General features: G+C 25.8%; 3 protein-coding genes across 4 annotated transcripts; 1 reads left to right on the forward strand and 2 right to left on the reverse strand.

The window, feature by feature from the left end:
• Positions 1–26: 26 nt before the first annotated feature.
• Positions 27–1,423, reverse strand: LOC113554276 (transmembrane protein 170A). The gene is made up of 3 exons (XM_026958040.2): positions 1,051–1,423; positions 869–974; positions 27–379 (listed from the first exon to the last, which is right to left on the reverse strand). Exons 1-3 carry the CDS (start codon positions 1,142–1,144, stop codon positions 184–186), a joined length of 396 nt encoding a protein of 131 aa, XP_026813841.1. The 5' UTR covers positions 1,145–1,423; the 3' UTR covers positions 27–183.
• A 112-nt stretch (positions 1,424–1,535) lies between these two features.
• LOC113553391 (craniofacial development protein 1) lies at positions 1,536–5,152 on the forward strand. Its single transcript, XM_026956704.2, has 7 exons — positions 1,536–1,759; positions 2,158–2,234; positions 2,558–2,708; positions 2,772–2,872; positions 3,000–3,156; positions 4,484–4,711; positions 4,784–5,152. The coding sequence occupies exons 2-7, from the start codon at positions 2,174–2,176 to the stop codon at positions 4,878–4,880; spliced, it is 795 nt and encodes a 264-aa protein (XP_026812505.1). The 5' UTR covers positions 1,536–1,759; positions 2,158–2,173; the 3' UTR covers positions 4,881–5,152.
• Positions 5,153–5,214: 62 nt separating this feature from the next.
• Positions 5,215–8,644, reverse strand: LOC113552728 (gamma-tubulin complex component 4). Of its 2 annotated transcripts, XM_026955602.1 has the most exons (3): positions 8,543–8,644; positions 7,870–8,448; positions 5,215–6,617 (listed from the first exon to the last, which is right to left on the reverse strand). In XM_026955602.1, exons 2-3 carry the CDS (start codon positions 8,413–8,415, stop codon positions 5,349–5,351), a joined length of 1,815 nt encoding a protein of 604 aa, XP_026811403.1. In that variant the 5' UTR covers positions 8,416–8,448; positions 8,543–8,644; the 3' UTR covers positions 5,215–5,348. The 2 variants fall into 2 exon arrangements, with proteins under 2 accessions (XP_026811403.1, XP_026811402.1); XM_026955601.1 differs by lacking the exon at positions 8,543–8,644 and having other exon boundaries at positions 7,870–8,527.
• Positions 8,645–13,896: the final 5,252 nt, after the last annotated feature.

Genomic DNA, 13,896 nt, shown 5'->3' on the forward strand with positions numbered 1-13,896 from the left:
CAAAAACATTAAAACAAAAATGTATATACACATTCAATTTTATTTATTAAAAAATAAGTATATACAATTTTCTTATATCACAATGCTTAGGTACTTGAATAAATAAGTACCACACAAATAAACAAAAATATATTTATTATATACAAGATATGTACATTATGTACAAATTATATTTCAAATGTTCTATAACGTAGCTAATATTCTTGTAAAACCTACAGCTGCTGAGAGTAATGTCTGTCCAACTCCCCAAAACATTGCATACAATGGTTGCATTTGAATACTAGATGCTCGATAGACAAACGCTATGGTAGCACTACTAACTATGCCCGAACTAAGTGGAGCAAATATTCCAACCAATAAAATAAACAAAGGAAAAAACCTGTAACATAAACAAGTGAGAAAAGTTAAAAAAAAAATACATATAATAAAGAAAAAACATATAATAAATCAAGTTAAGTATCACTATTGCATGGCTTCTTAATCAACCTCTTTTAGGTATGTACCAAATGTAGTACACCAAATTATTGTTCATATTTTATATAGATTGTTAATTTCAAATAAAAATAAAAATGAAATATTTCTTAAATTACATCTTAAAACAATACAAAAAAAATAATATACTTGATATTATATTATATTTATTACATGTATATTCAAATATTTACTATTAGGGAATTGAGTAAAGGAAATAATCAAATTAAATATCAACTACTCATATACATTATACAAACATAAAGCTCTCAGTGTTAAGCCATTAATCAACATTTTTTATAGGTGTGATTGCTAAGATTTGGAGACACAGACATTAAATGAACAATATTTAAGACATCAATTTATAACAAATAAAAATTAAATAATATTATCTTACTTTCCAAAATTATGTTTATGGAGTGTAGCAAAAGCAATTATTGCAGCTACAGTATGGACAATAGCAGATGAGAATAATGCCCATAAAAATGTTTGGTACCACATTTCTAAAAAAAATATTCACAAAAATATTAAAATTATTTTATAGTAGTAAATCAAATTTGTTTTTTTTTTATTTATTACCAGGAAATGTACTAAGGGGCCGTTGAGATGCCAAACCAATGACGTTGGAGATCGGGACAAGTTCAGGATTCTTGAAATCGTTGAGTGGCATCATTTTTCAAATATAATCAATCATAAGGATAAACAAAAAATCTCTTTCAAACCATTTTATAGTGTAGATTATAAGACATAGTTGTGTTATTGAATATATAGTACTATATTATGTATTATTTATCGAACAGTCCAAGAATTAATTAAAATTAAGTAAAAAATGTTCACAGTGTTACGTAAATTAGCTTCTAAAACCACAGTAGTTCCTTGTTATAAGTAATAATTAACAGCTTAAAACTCCATCGATTCCTTTTTTTATTTATCATTAAGTAACCTTACTCAAAGTATGATCAAATTCCTGTTTTTTAATGATAAATTGATAACATTTATATAAAAATATCAAACATATGTTTAAATTTGATAACATTATCGACACAACAGACAACAACCATTAAATTCTATATGACAGCAACTTCCAAGCACAAGTTATCGTCGCGGCGTTTCCCGTCAATATTGTCGAACGAATAAACGATTAAAGCCAATAACTACGGGATTAGGATCAGTTATAACTCACCGGATCCGGTACTCTACACTTGGCACTTCGACTGTCACCATACAATATACCACCATATCCATACGTCTCTTGGACTCTACACTCATAAGTCTCCAGACGACAACGGTATGACAATTTTAAATCAATAACTTTAATACCCACTAAAAAAAATACTACCATACTAAATAATAAATAGTCAATACCTATTAAGTATTTATTATAATACTGCCAATACTGGGTACACATTAGGTATCGGCCTGTCGAGTTTAAAAATTTCTAACGTTTGATTACAGCTACAATTACTGTACAATTTAAATAATTCAAATCAATTATATTTTCTATCAATGTTTATACTAATTTATCATCAAAATGAAAAAAAAATATGACCAAACACTCAAGACTGACTCATATTTTGAGCGGCCCACTGAGTTTTACTCAGTAACTTGCCAGACCAATCCGCCAGCCCTACATATTATAGGCTAGTATTTTATTATTCCATAGAATTAAATTAAACTGTTTAACAGGATAAGAAGTAGCATTATGGATCCACAAGACTATTCTGACAGCAGTGATGAAAATGATTCAGATTATAAACCACCAGGTAATTAATACTTTAATGAAATAACATTTTAATATTCTAACTAATTATTAAAATCCATTAACTTTTTGTTACAATTTGTGTACAAATATAAAATCATAATACCTTGATCTATTATGAATAAAACGCCTTCAAATGTTTTGATTATGATGAATTTCTAAGGAAAATTACAAAGGACTGACAAAATAATACATAATAATACTATTATTGAAACACATTATGATTCAATTTGATAATTCAGTATTTAAGTTTTAGTTTATTATAATCTTTATTATTTTGTTTAATATATTTTGGTTCATAAATATTTGATTTGTATTTACCATTAGGTGAAGATGAAAATTTATCAGAAGTTGATTCAGATGATCCAATCGAAGATGATGAGGATAGTGTCAATACATCTGTTAAAAAATCAAAGAGAACTAATAAGAAATCAACAACTAAGACAAGAAAAAAATCACTAAAGAAATCTAAAAAAATGTAAAACTTAGTTATTTTTAAGTTAAAAATGGTAAATCGTGTTTGTTTTGTTTAATTTTACAGAGTTATTGATGACGAAACTGTTGAAAAAACAAAAGAAGAAGTAAATACTCTTCTTAATTCCTCTGAAGATGATAAAAAACGTTTAGATGCTTTGTGGGAAGGTATTAATTAATTTTAATTTCCTTTTTTTTTTAAAAAGATTTATCAAATCATTAGACTAAAAACTATAACTTATAAAATAATAGATATAAAAATAACATATTTGAACTAATTTTTGTTTTATTTTAGAATTTCAACGACCTATTCAGAAAAAATCTTCCAATACACCTATGACAAGCGAAAATAAATCTAAATCAAAGGAATCCATAAAAGTTTTAGATAAACTAGAAACAACCAAAAAAAGGAACTTTGAAGAGTTATTTGACTGTCCTGACTCATCTAAAAAGTAATATATATTATATTATAATATTAATATACATAGGTTAGTACATATTATATATATATTTTTTTTTAATAAAGATTTACAATCTATAGAAGTGAGTACAATGAGTGGAATATATATATATTGTGAGGCGGTGAAAAGAAAACATTGAGTATGAGTTTCACATTAGAAACTCCTAAGCATAAGTGGATATTTTAGAGATAAGTAGTAACAAACATGTGCGATGAGAAAATCTCTGGGCCATTCGTGTTTCAGACATCTTGCTGGATTGACTGGAAGTGCATTAGAATGGAGTTGAGCGATGAGGGTGTTTGAATAATATTGAGTGTAGGCATAGATAATAAGTGGTAGCTGTTTATCTTATGGAAGGGATGTAAAAATATACATTTATTCATAATAAAGTAATGATATTAATATATGGTTTTCAGCCTCATTTTTCAAAAAAAAGGTTAGGCCTTATCCTGACTTTAAATTATTTTTATTATGCTTTGTAGAAATTAGTGACTTAACTTAGGAAGTAATAATAATGAAATGCCATTTAATAAATGCCTAATATAAACTCAAAATTTAATTTCTACATGTATCAACTGTAGGTTCTAAAATATATCAATTTAATTATTAATTATTAAAATTGAATCTGATCACTGAAATTGAATGATGTTTTATACATTTTTAGATTCTGAGTAGAACGTTGAGTGTATTGATTTTACAATGATGTGCTATTTTTATTTTTTGTGAATGTGTGACTTGTATAAATATGAGTAAACTATAAGTTGTTAATAAAATGCTTCAATTTGATCTAGTTTTTACGTTAGAGAAGTCAAAATTAAATTACATTACATTTTTGATAATTTGGAAGAACAAACAAACAATTAAGGAACAATTGGAACTTTTTATGCTAAACCAGATTTTGACTTTTTTTTTTATAAATGTCAATAAAACTTCATTCACTCAGTTAAAATACTTGTAAAATTACTTTAAGATTTCACACAAGTTATTCTTCTGTTATCTGTATAAAAATAGTAAAAATATATAGACACAATATTTATATGTTTATGCTCAGAAACATTTTTGTATATAATAAAAATACAGCATTGAATTCAAATTTAACACACTCATAATAGCAATCTAATTATCACTTGCATACCTAATATACACCTGAGTAATATTCACTAACCTACCTTTTTCCATCTTTTTTTTTTTACATTTAAACTATTATTCAATTAATAAAAATGTTAAATCAAATTAAACCACAATACATTTATGAAAAACGTGAAAGTATTTTTAACTTACTAAAACTTAATCAATGTTTAATATTAATATTTTTCAGAGTGAAGAATAATGATGACAATACTACAGCACCAAAGTCTTCAGATACTAAAAGTATGGTAACCCCTATTGCTACAAAATCATCAGGTGGCTTAGCAAATATATTGAGTCAAATAGGGAAAAAAAGTAAATTGTCAGTTTTAGAAAAATCTAAACAAGATTGGGATGGTTACAAAAAAAAAGAAGGAATTGTTGAAGAATTAGTCACATACAACAAAGGAAAAGATGGGTTGGTGTTTAAATGTTTTATTTATTGTAATAATTTAGAAATATTTTTGAATGGATAATATTTCTATTTTAGGTACTTAGAAAAACAAGACTTTTTAGAACGGACAGATTTACGACAATTTGAATTAGAAAAATCGATGAGAGCTGCAAATAGATCACACAGAAATTAGATATGGCATCATTAGCTTATATTTTATCAATAATTCCTAATATTTAAGTAATTGGTTTTAAATTTTTTATTTGTATTAAATTTAAATTAATATACTTTTTTTTATCTTACAAAATAAATAAATAATATTTAATCTTGTATAACACTGGGTAGTTAAAAATGCAACATCTGTATTTATAAATTTATTTAAATTATACAAACAGCTGAATAAAAAAAATAAAACTAGAGAATATACAATACACAATTGATACAAAATAAATGGCTTGTGATAAATGTATGATTTAATATTTATAAAAATTATTTTTAATAATAAATATTCACAAGTGTCTGTAATTATAAATAATTAAAAATACATAATATTTTTTAATTGAAATTCAATTTTATGAAATAACATTTTACAATTATTTATAACTTATCCTAATTTAAATAAATATTATCTCTGTGCTTGCAAAATGTAGAGATTTCATTTCTAGCTATCACTAGATATGGTTCGAAGAAACCATTTATTATAATTTAATCTGACAATAAATTGATTTGGTTTTGGAGTTACGTGAATTTCTTGAATAATGTTTATCAATGAGAGTAATTTATTCGGTTTTTTGGTAAAAAGTAAATTTAACTCTTCAAAACACTGGTTATATTGTGGATTTAAAGCCGCTGTAATGTCAGTCATATACCTACAATAGTTTTCACACATATCTAAAATTCTATTAAATGCTATGTAAACTTCTTCCATGAACAAAAATGAATCTCTCATGATATTTGTCTGGAATATATCATGTATATGCTTGATTGTTTGAAAATCATTGGCATTAGTTAATTTTTCCAAAAGAAGAAAATATTCATCCTCGATGACATCCAGCTGAAGGTAACTGTAGAGAGTATCTATTAAGTATGATAATTTGGTTTTCAGTTGGTCAATATCACCATTTATTTCAAAAGATTTAGATTTTTTTTCAATCCAAATTTCATGCAAATTTGTTTGTACTCTTTTGATTCGAGATAAAAATGCAAACAATTTTGAATAATTTTTTTGAACAGAGCTGGTGAATATAAATTGTAATGGCCATGTGGTTTCAAAAGTAACTTTAATTTTTGTCCATGTTGTTTCATCAGCTTCTTTATCTTCTAACGAACTGAAACCAAACACTTGATTCATAGATTTGTGCAATTTAATATCTTGGACTGTATTATTAAATGCTACCTTAATAGCACGTAAACTATGCTCAGATTTCAGAGATAAACTGCACATTTTATTCAAAAAATGCTTATAAAACTCTCCATTACCCAGCAAATAAAAATCTCTTACCAATTTCATATGATAAGCAAAACTATCATTATTGAATGATGCTTTTAACATATATTCATCCACAACATTATAAAACTTGTCAATTACTTGGACAAATTCATTTTTAGTAAACAAAGGCAAATTTACTAAATTTAGTAAATCAGAAAATAATTCATCTCTTTTGTGTCCATACAACTGTATAGAAATATCCTTGTAGTTTATCGATGACAACTGGTCATTTGAATGTTGCAAACTTTTGATAACATCACCAATTCTTGTTATTTTGCTTGCAGTTGAAAGAGGGACAAAAGATGGCATTAAACTGGGTAATAAAGAAAATTGTTTAAATTCTTTTGTACTTCTAGAATATTCTGATTCAATAAAAAACTCTTGGTGAGGATCAAAAATCACTCCTCGTGCGAAAAATGTGTTCAACTGCGATATTAACACCTATAATAAATTAAATCTCATAAAAAAAATTATTCAGTTACAAAGGGTAATATTACATTTTTTACATCTTAATACAATTTTATAATATTTAAAAATGTTTAAAAAAATAAGCAATACTATTAAAATGTCTTCTTAATTCCATAGCTTAAGTGTTAAACCATGCTAGGCATGATAAACATAAGAGCCTTCTTCACAAAATTGTCCCTTTATTTCTTATAGTCAAATCTAATAATCAAACAATCTTTTACAGTATGCTTTTAAGTTTAACTGCTCCATGGAATATCCATTGCTTAAAATCAGGCGTCCCTACTGATTCCCCAGGAGCCAGCTATGTACAATCTATTCACCTCAAATATTACCATCTTAACTTCATCACTAGTATTAACTTAATTTTGAACTTTTATCAAATTAATTAATCTTTAGGCTCTAGTTACCTCAAACTCACCTAAAGGAGCTACAAAAAAGGTTCAGTCTTTGGAAAAATATGATAATTACAAGCAAGCTCGCCTTAATTGTTTTTACTCTCCCAGTACATTTCAGATAACACAAAATAATTCCCAAACAAATAGTTACCAGATATCTAGGTCCTAGGTATCCACCTTAATAAAAATCAAATAATACAATGGCATAAATACAAAATCCCTCACCATATTACAAACTCCAAAAACCAATACCTTAAATTGTATATACCACTCAATACCAAACTATTCTATAAACAAATAATACATAAAGGACAAACTATAGTATGTAATCAAAACCTCAGAATCATCAGTAACATTCAGTCCTTCTACATAATGTGTCTTAATCTTATTATTAATGCTCTCAAGTATGATAAAAACATCTTTTTATAAACAAACTTTAAAATTCAAAATTCCTTTCGCTAAACCTATCCTATTACAAAATGTTTCATACAGACCCCTAAAATGTCCAAATTAGGTAACATATATTCCAACTTCTCTATCTGGCAATTCAACTTAGCTTAAACATAAACGACTTAGAGACCTTAAATCAAAAAACACAAAAACTTTATATACCTATATAAATATTGAAAAAATAATAATAATAGTTGAAGTGATATCAATAGACATTAGACATCCCCTTCAATAAAGTTCAGTCCATCTAATGACTTATTAATCATTGTATTTAATGTACTTTGACAAATTATAAATTTTCTATTTCTTAAAGGAAAATAAAATAACAGATAATTATAAGACAAATTATGCAGAAAAATATTTCTATACAGTTATATTACCTGTAAACATTGTTTGAATATGAGTGATAATTGAACTTTGTCATCCATAAATTTCATATAAACTACTTCATGTATGAGATTTAATATTTGTCCGCCATGTAACTGAGAAAGTTCAATTTGATCTAAAATATTATTTATTGCAACAATCAATGGCTTATGTTGTTCGACTTTCCTTAAAGTTTCAGTCAATAAACATTTATTTTCTTTGTTATTTGATAAATCTTTTTCAATGTCATTTATACAATTGCGATATGGTTTCAAAGCAATTAACATGCCATTGACAAAAGCTTCAAAGTACAAGCCACGTCTCTTTGATTCTGATTCTTTGTAAATACTCTCCAATCGGTTAAAAGATACAATAACAGTGTTAAGTTTCTGATATTCTTCGGCCAAATTTAAGAAACTCTTTAACAATTGTCTGTCTTCATTGTTCAAAATGATATACTCATCATCTGTAAAATTGCTGTCATTGTCAACAATACACTGTAATACTTCTGATTTGTGGCCAAGTAGAGTAAACAGTATATCAGGAATTAAACATTCCATTGTATTTGTTATACTTTATATATCTAGCTAAAACTTTATACAATTTACAATATATTAATTTGTCAGTATACTATTGTATATTATATTATTTAATAATAATGGTTAATATTACTCAGCTACTACTTACAAGAAAGAAGTAAATAGTTTATACTGTTTATACATCTATTGTATTCATCACATTCTTAAATTTTAATTACATAAAAACGGATAAAAATATTCAAAGTATTGAAAGTGATAAATGATAAAAAGTTATCAAGAAAGAGATAACAATTGATTTAAATTGATAACAATATAAGCAAAAATTAGCCACTCATTTGCATAGTATCACAGATATTGCACTCGATGCCAGTCCATTATATCTTAGCATGTGCATGGTATCAAGGTGGATACATCAATGCACCTTGCTTGGTACTTATGATTTATAAAAGGTATCATACATGGAATATAAATTATAAACTTTTTATTTTAAAAATTGTTACTGGTAGCAAATTGAAACTACTGGATCTAGTTGGTATATTTGGGACTCCCAAAATGGGAGTCAAAAACTAAAAAATCTCAGTAATTTTCAAAATAATTGGAAAAAAAATTTAAAAAAACAGAAACTGTAATGCAAAATTAGTTCTTGTTTTACAAAATCGATTTTATTTTATTGATGTAGGGCGACTTAAAAATAAATAACACTTTAAGAAATCAAGTTTTCATCAAATGTTTAATAGCATTTTCTACGCTTGGTATAATTTTCTAAATAATTTTACTATCTTTGAATCATCTTTAAACATATAAAATATTTTTTATTTTTTTAAATTAAATTGTTCTTATTGTTCTTAATCATTATAAATTATACAATACTATTAATAGTTAATAGTATTTATATATTTACTAATTAGTAATTTACTAGTACATCATTAATAATTGTAATAATGATAAAATTTATGATCGAAAAACAAACGAAAAATTAAAAAAAAATTATAGCGAACCAAATATTTATTAGAAGAGTTTGTTCAAGTGTGTTAGTGTGTCAATATATTGCCAATTAATTAGAAAAGTATTTTGAAAAAAATGTAATTACCAAAGATCTGAAACCAATAGACCAGAATGTGATCTATGAGTCAACCTACGATAGAGAGGGATAGAGAGATCCTTTGAATGCAGCAATCATTCCTTATGAACCGATAAGCCGAGAAGAAAAATTTAGTTTTTAATTTTTAATTTAAATATTTATCGATAATAATTACATACTAATTATAGTTTTTGCTTCCCCTCTTAAAAAAGTCCAAATTTATTTTATGAACTTAAATTCACATGAATTCAGTATTGTAGAACCTTAACATAAACAAATTATAATTGATAATATTTAAAAAAATAATTTTTGACTAACTTATGCTTTTTGACCATTCTACTTTCACATACCTATTATTTATCTTTACCTAATAAATAATAATTAATATAGATTTAACTTCATGTAAAACATATACCCAATCCTAGTACCTATTCTAGAATCATCAATTTCCTTAATAAAATGTTATAGAAATAACTTATACAGTAATATACATTCTCGGTAATGTGTTTTATAATAATAGCCAATAGATAATATTACCAAAATCTAATAACTGAAATTTGCCGTGGTGAAAATAGAAATAATATTATATACAGTGGAGTAATGGACGCCGCATAAGACTCACTTTGGGACCAGCAAAAAGTGAGTCTTATAAAGTTATAACCGAATGAATCTTATAGGCGAAGTAGAGAAAAAAATGTAATAACATATTTATGAGTTTTATTTCACTGCATATTTTGCTTTAATTTTAATTTATTTTAATACATAATATTTATGTATTATATTATTGAATAAATTTAAAAATTCTGATAAAAAAAAATTAAAATTATAATACATAGGTATATTATACAGATTATTACATATTAATAAAAAATTATAAAAGATGTATGAATGTATGATGTATTTATAATTTATGAAAAAAAATTGTAATTTAGTTTTGTTTTGAGTAATTGAGTTATAAACTAATATTTGGAAAACATATTTCGTACTTATATTACAATAATGATAATTTCAAAGAAATATGAAATGCGATAAAATTTGTTGTACACAGTACACACACACATTATAAAGCATGAATTTAAACCAGTAATAAACCAAAAAATATATGTAATTTTTGAAAACCAATTTTTTATTTTAACCAAAAATGTTTATTTTTTACCATTTTTTTTTTTGCGAAATTTGAGTCTTATAACCAAATTTTTTATAATGTATTTGGACACGTCTGGACCGTTTAAGACGATTTTGAGTCTAATAAGCGACTGAACCTTACATCCATGAATCTTTTAAGCGGCATCCACTCTACTATATACTGACGGGTAACAGTGATAAACGAAATTCACTTGATAGGTACTAGGTAGTAAACGAAATTCGAATTTTCGAGTTTGGCAGTAAAATGGAACACCCAAACCCAATGCTATCGCAGTACCCGGTTGCGCAGTAACGGTCCATTACAAAAAAAAATGTACTTAGTCGATAAAATTTATTACACTTATATTAAATGTTTAAAATATATTTACATATATTATTTTTTATACATTTTTAATCATTCACACATATTGTTAACAGACCCAAAACTGCTGAGTGCTACAGGTACGAGACATTTTTTTATCATTTTTTTTACCATTATTACCATAGAATAATATTTTTTTAATATTTATTGAATTATATTTATTCTGTGGCAGTATAGTAGTAACTAGTATTACTAGTATAATGGGTGTTTTGCGGTATACCTATACCACGGACTAAGATCTTAGTCCGTGACCTATACCTACTTATCGGATATCTCAATATCTGTGTAAATTATTAATTTAAAATCATGTACAGTTTTAGAGAAACTTAGCAATATTATGTAGCAGAAGACACAGCAACTTATATCCCAGACCTTAGTTTCCGTAAATTACGGTAAGATTTCATTTGTATTATAATATTTTCGTATAATATTATAAATATTAATTAATAAGCTAAAACGGATTGAGTATACTATTACCTACAGTGGCACATACTTATACAAGCGGGGACGTGTGGGGGTCAGACCCCCCATTGGCTTTTTATTATTTTTTTTGTTTTTGCTTACATTATTCAGTTTCAGTATGCACTATAATGTAATATTTTGTAATATTATGATCTATCGAGCTATTGAATTTGGACAATTTTGTCAATACTAAATATCATTATAATTTTATTTTATTTTATTTGTAGTAAAGTAATGTTTATTTAGTCGAAATGGTCAATAACGACTGTTTATACTTTATTATAGCTTATCTTATTATTTTTATAAAGACAATACTTTATAATATATTAATATGTATGTAGGCTCGACTAAAAGGGCTATGCTTCCTCTGTGAGCCTGTGTTTAAAATGTTATCAGATAATATTATCGTTGTTATTACATTATGAGAAATTACTAATGAGATCATCATCGCTACGGCCGGTTTAGTTCACCGCGTATATATACGTAGTGCACTAGTACATAGTAAGTACTACGTACTTATCATTTATTTATCTGAAATCTAAAAAAAGACACTCACGGGATTGTTGAAAATGTGTGAAAATGTATTTGTTACAGCGACGGCTAAATGGCCTAACACTTATGCCAGTTTATAGAAATATTTAATTGCAGCAAAAGTGTTAGACTAACTAGCAAAAAAAAAGAGAAAACTAGATTTGTTAATTTAATTATTATTTATTTTATTTATACATTTAATGATGTTGCATTTTATAATACAAACGTTTTGACTTTATGAAGTATTGGAGTGAATAATCTCCCATATATTGTGTTTAATGTGAATTATGAATCAATTCAAATTATATTCATTGTTCCTCATTTGTTCCTATATTTTACTACTAAAGTAAAAAGTTTTGGAAGGATAGGGGATTTTTAAATTTTCCCCTCTCATTTAGCTTTTTTTTTTTGAGCCCTCCACCCTTTTTAAAAATCATATCTACGCCATTGGTTACCTATAACTACTAACTAGTTTAACTTACACAATAATATAAGTGTGTTCCAACCAACCCGAATATTTTAATGACAAATTTATACAAACCATGACGAAAAATCTGATTGAAATCTATACATAAACCATCTAGTATTTACCATTAAGGAAATAAATTTTAATTCATTTCCATGGCCATTTAACTACTCATGTAACTTTGTGAATAGCCAATTTCCTTTAGTGAAAAACTAAAAACTTATTATACAAAATGTTCATTAAAAAAAAAAAATTAAATAATCTTAATTTTATGATTTACGATTTACATATTACGATTACTTATATTACCTACGTATATATTGTAATGTAATAATGCTTGCGGCATTATGATGCCCTTACTATATACGTACAATCGAAGCTTCAAAACAATAAAACGTCCTATCGAAACTCGTGTCGACGTACAATAATGAGCTTTATTTGAATTCCGTTGCTTAGCAGATTATTAATATTATATATTTATACAAGATACATCATAGATATAACATATTAGTATATTACAAACAGATAATAAAAATAAAAATAATTTTTATATGATTATTTGTAAGTAACCTTGGAAACGAATAAAGGGTAAAATTGTTATATATAGGTATTAGGTACTAGGTAGGTACAAATATAATAAATATAGTATCTAGTACGTCCTAGTACCATTGGCGCAACTGAATACTGAGATCAAATATAGCCAATAAAGGGTAACTAACATTATATTATGTATAAAATATAAATATTAGAAAGCCTAATTTTTGGATACTAAAATATTTGATGTATACCTAAACTGGATAGGTATAGGTATAAAATGTATTTATATTCTTGAACTTACTTATATCTGGAGAATATTTTGATGAGTGATAATTAAGGAGTATAACAGGAGTTATAGGAGCTAAAATAGGCAAAATATGTACGAAAAAATTATAAAATATACATGAAAAATGTGAAATGCGTAAAAAAATTTAATAAATATGCAAAAATTATTCAAAGTTCATTATTCAAAAACATATTTTGTTATTACTTATATTAACCATTGTTATTATACTTATACATAAAAAAATTTCAAAAAACTATATTAAAAAATAATTGTACCTAGGTACTATTGAAAATTGTGTCACATGTAACACTAACCTGTTGGCATTTGAATTTTCATTGAACTAAAAAAATGGTTAAAAATTTATATACTTTCATTATTTGTTAGGTAAGTTTTTCAGAAAATATTAAATATGCATGATAAGTGTATGGAAATCAAGAAAAATGCAAAATATGAATTTTTAAACTCGACATAGTATAGCTCGGATTTCTAGCTTGATCTGCTAAAAATCGAAAGTATACAGAACAATAATATGCAACTCCTATAACATCCAAACCCTAATAATTATGACAAATAATTTTTATTTTTAGATTTTGAATGACCCACTCAAAATTCATTGATCTAATGAATGTGTT

The sequence above is a fragment of the Rhopalosiphum maidis genome, chromosome 2 (genome assembly GCF_003676215.2).
Source record: "Rhopalosiphum maidis isolate BTI-1 chromosome 2, ASM367621v3, whole genome shotgun sequence".
Taxonomy (NCBI): Eukaryota; Metazoa; Arthropoda; class Insecta; order Hemiptera; family Aphididae; genus Rhopalosiphum; species Rhopalosiphum maidis.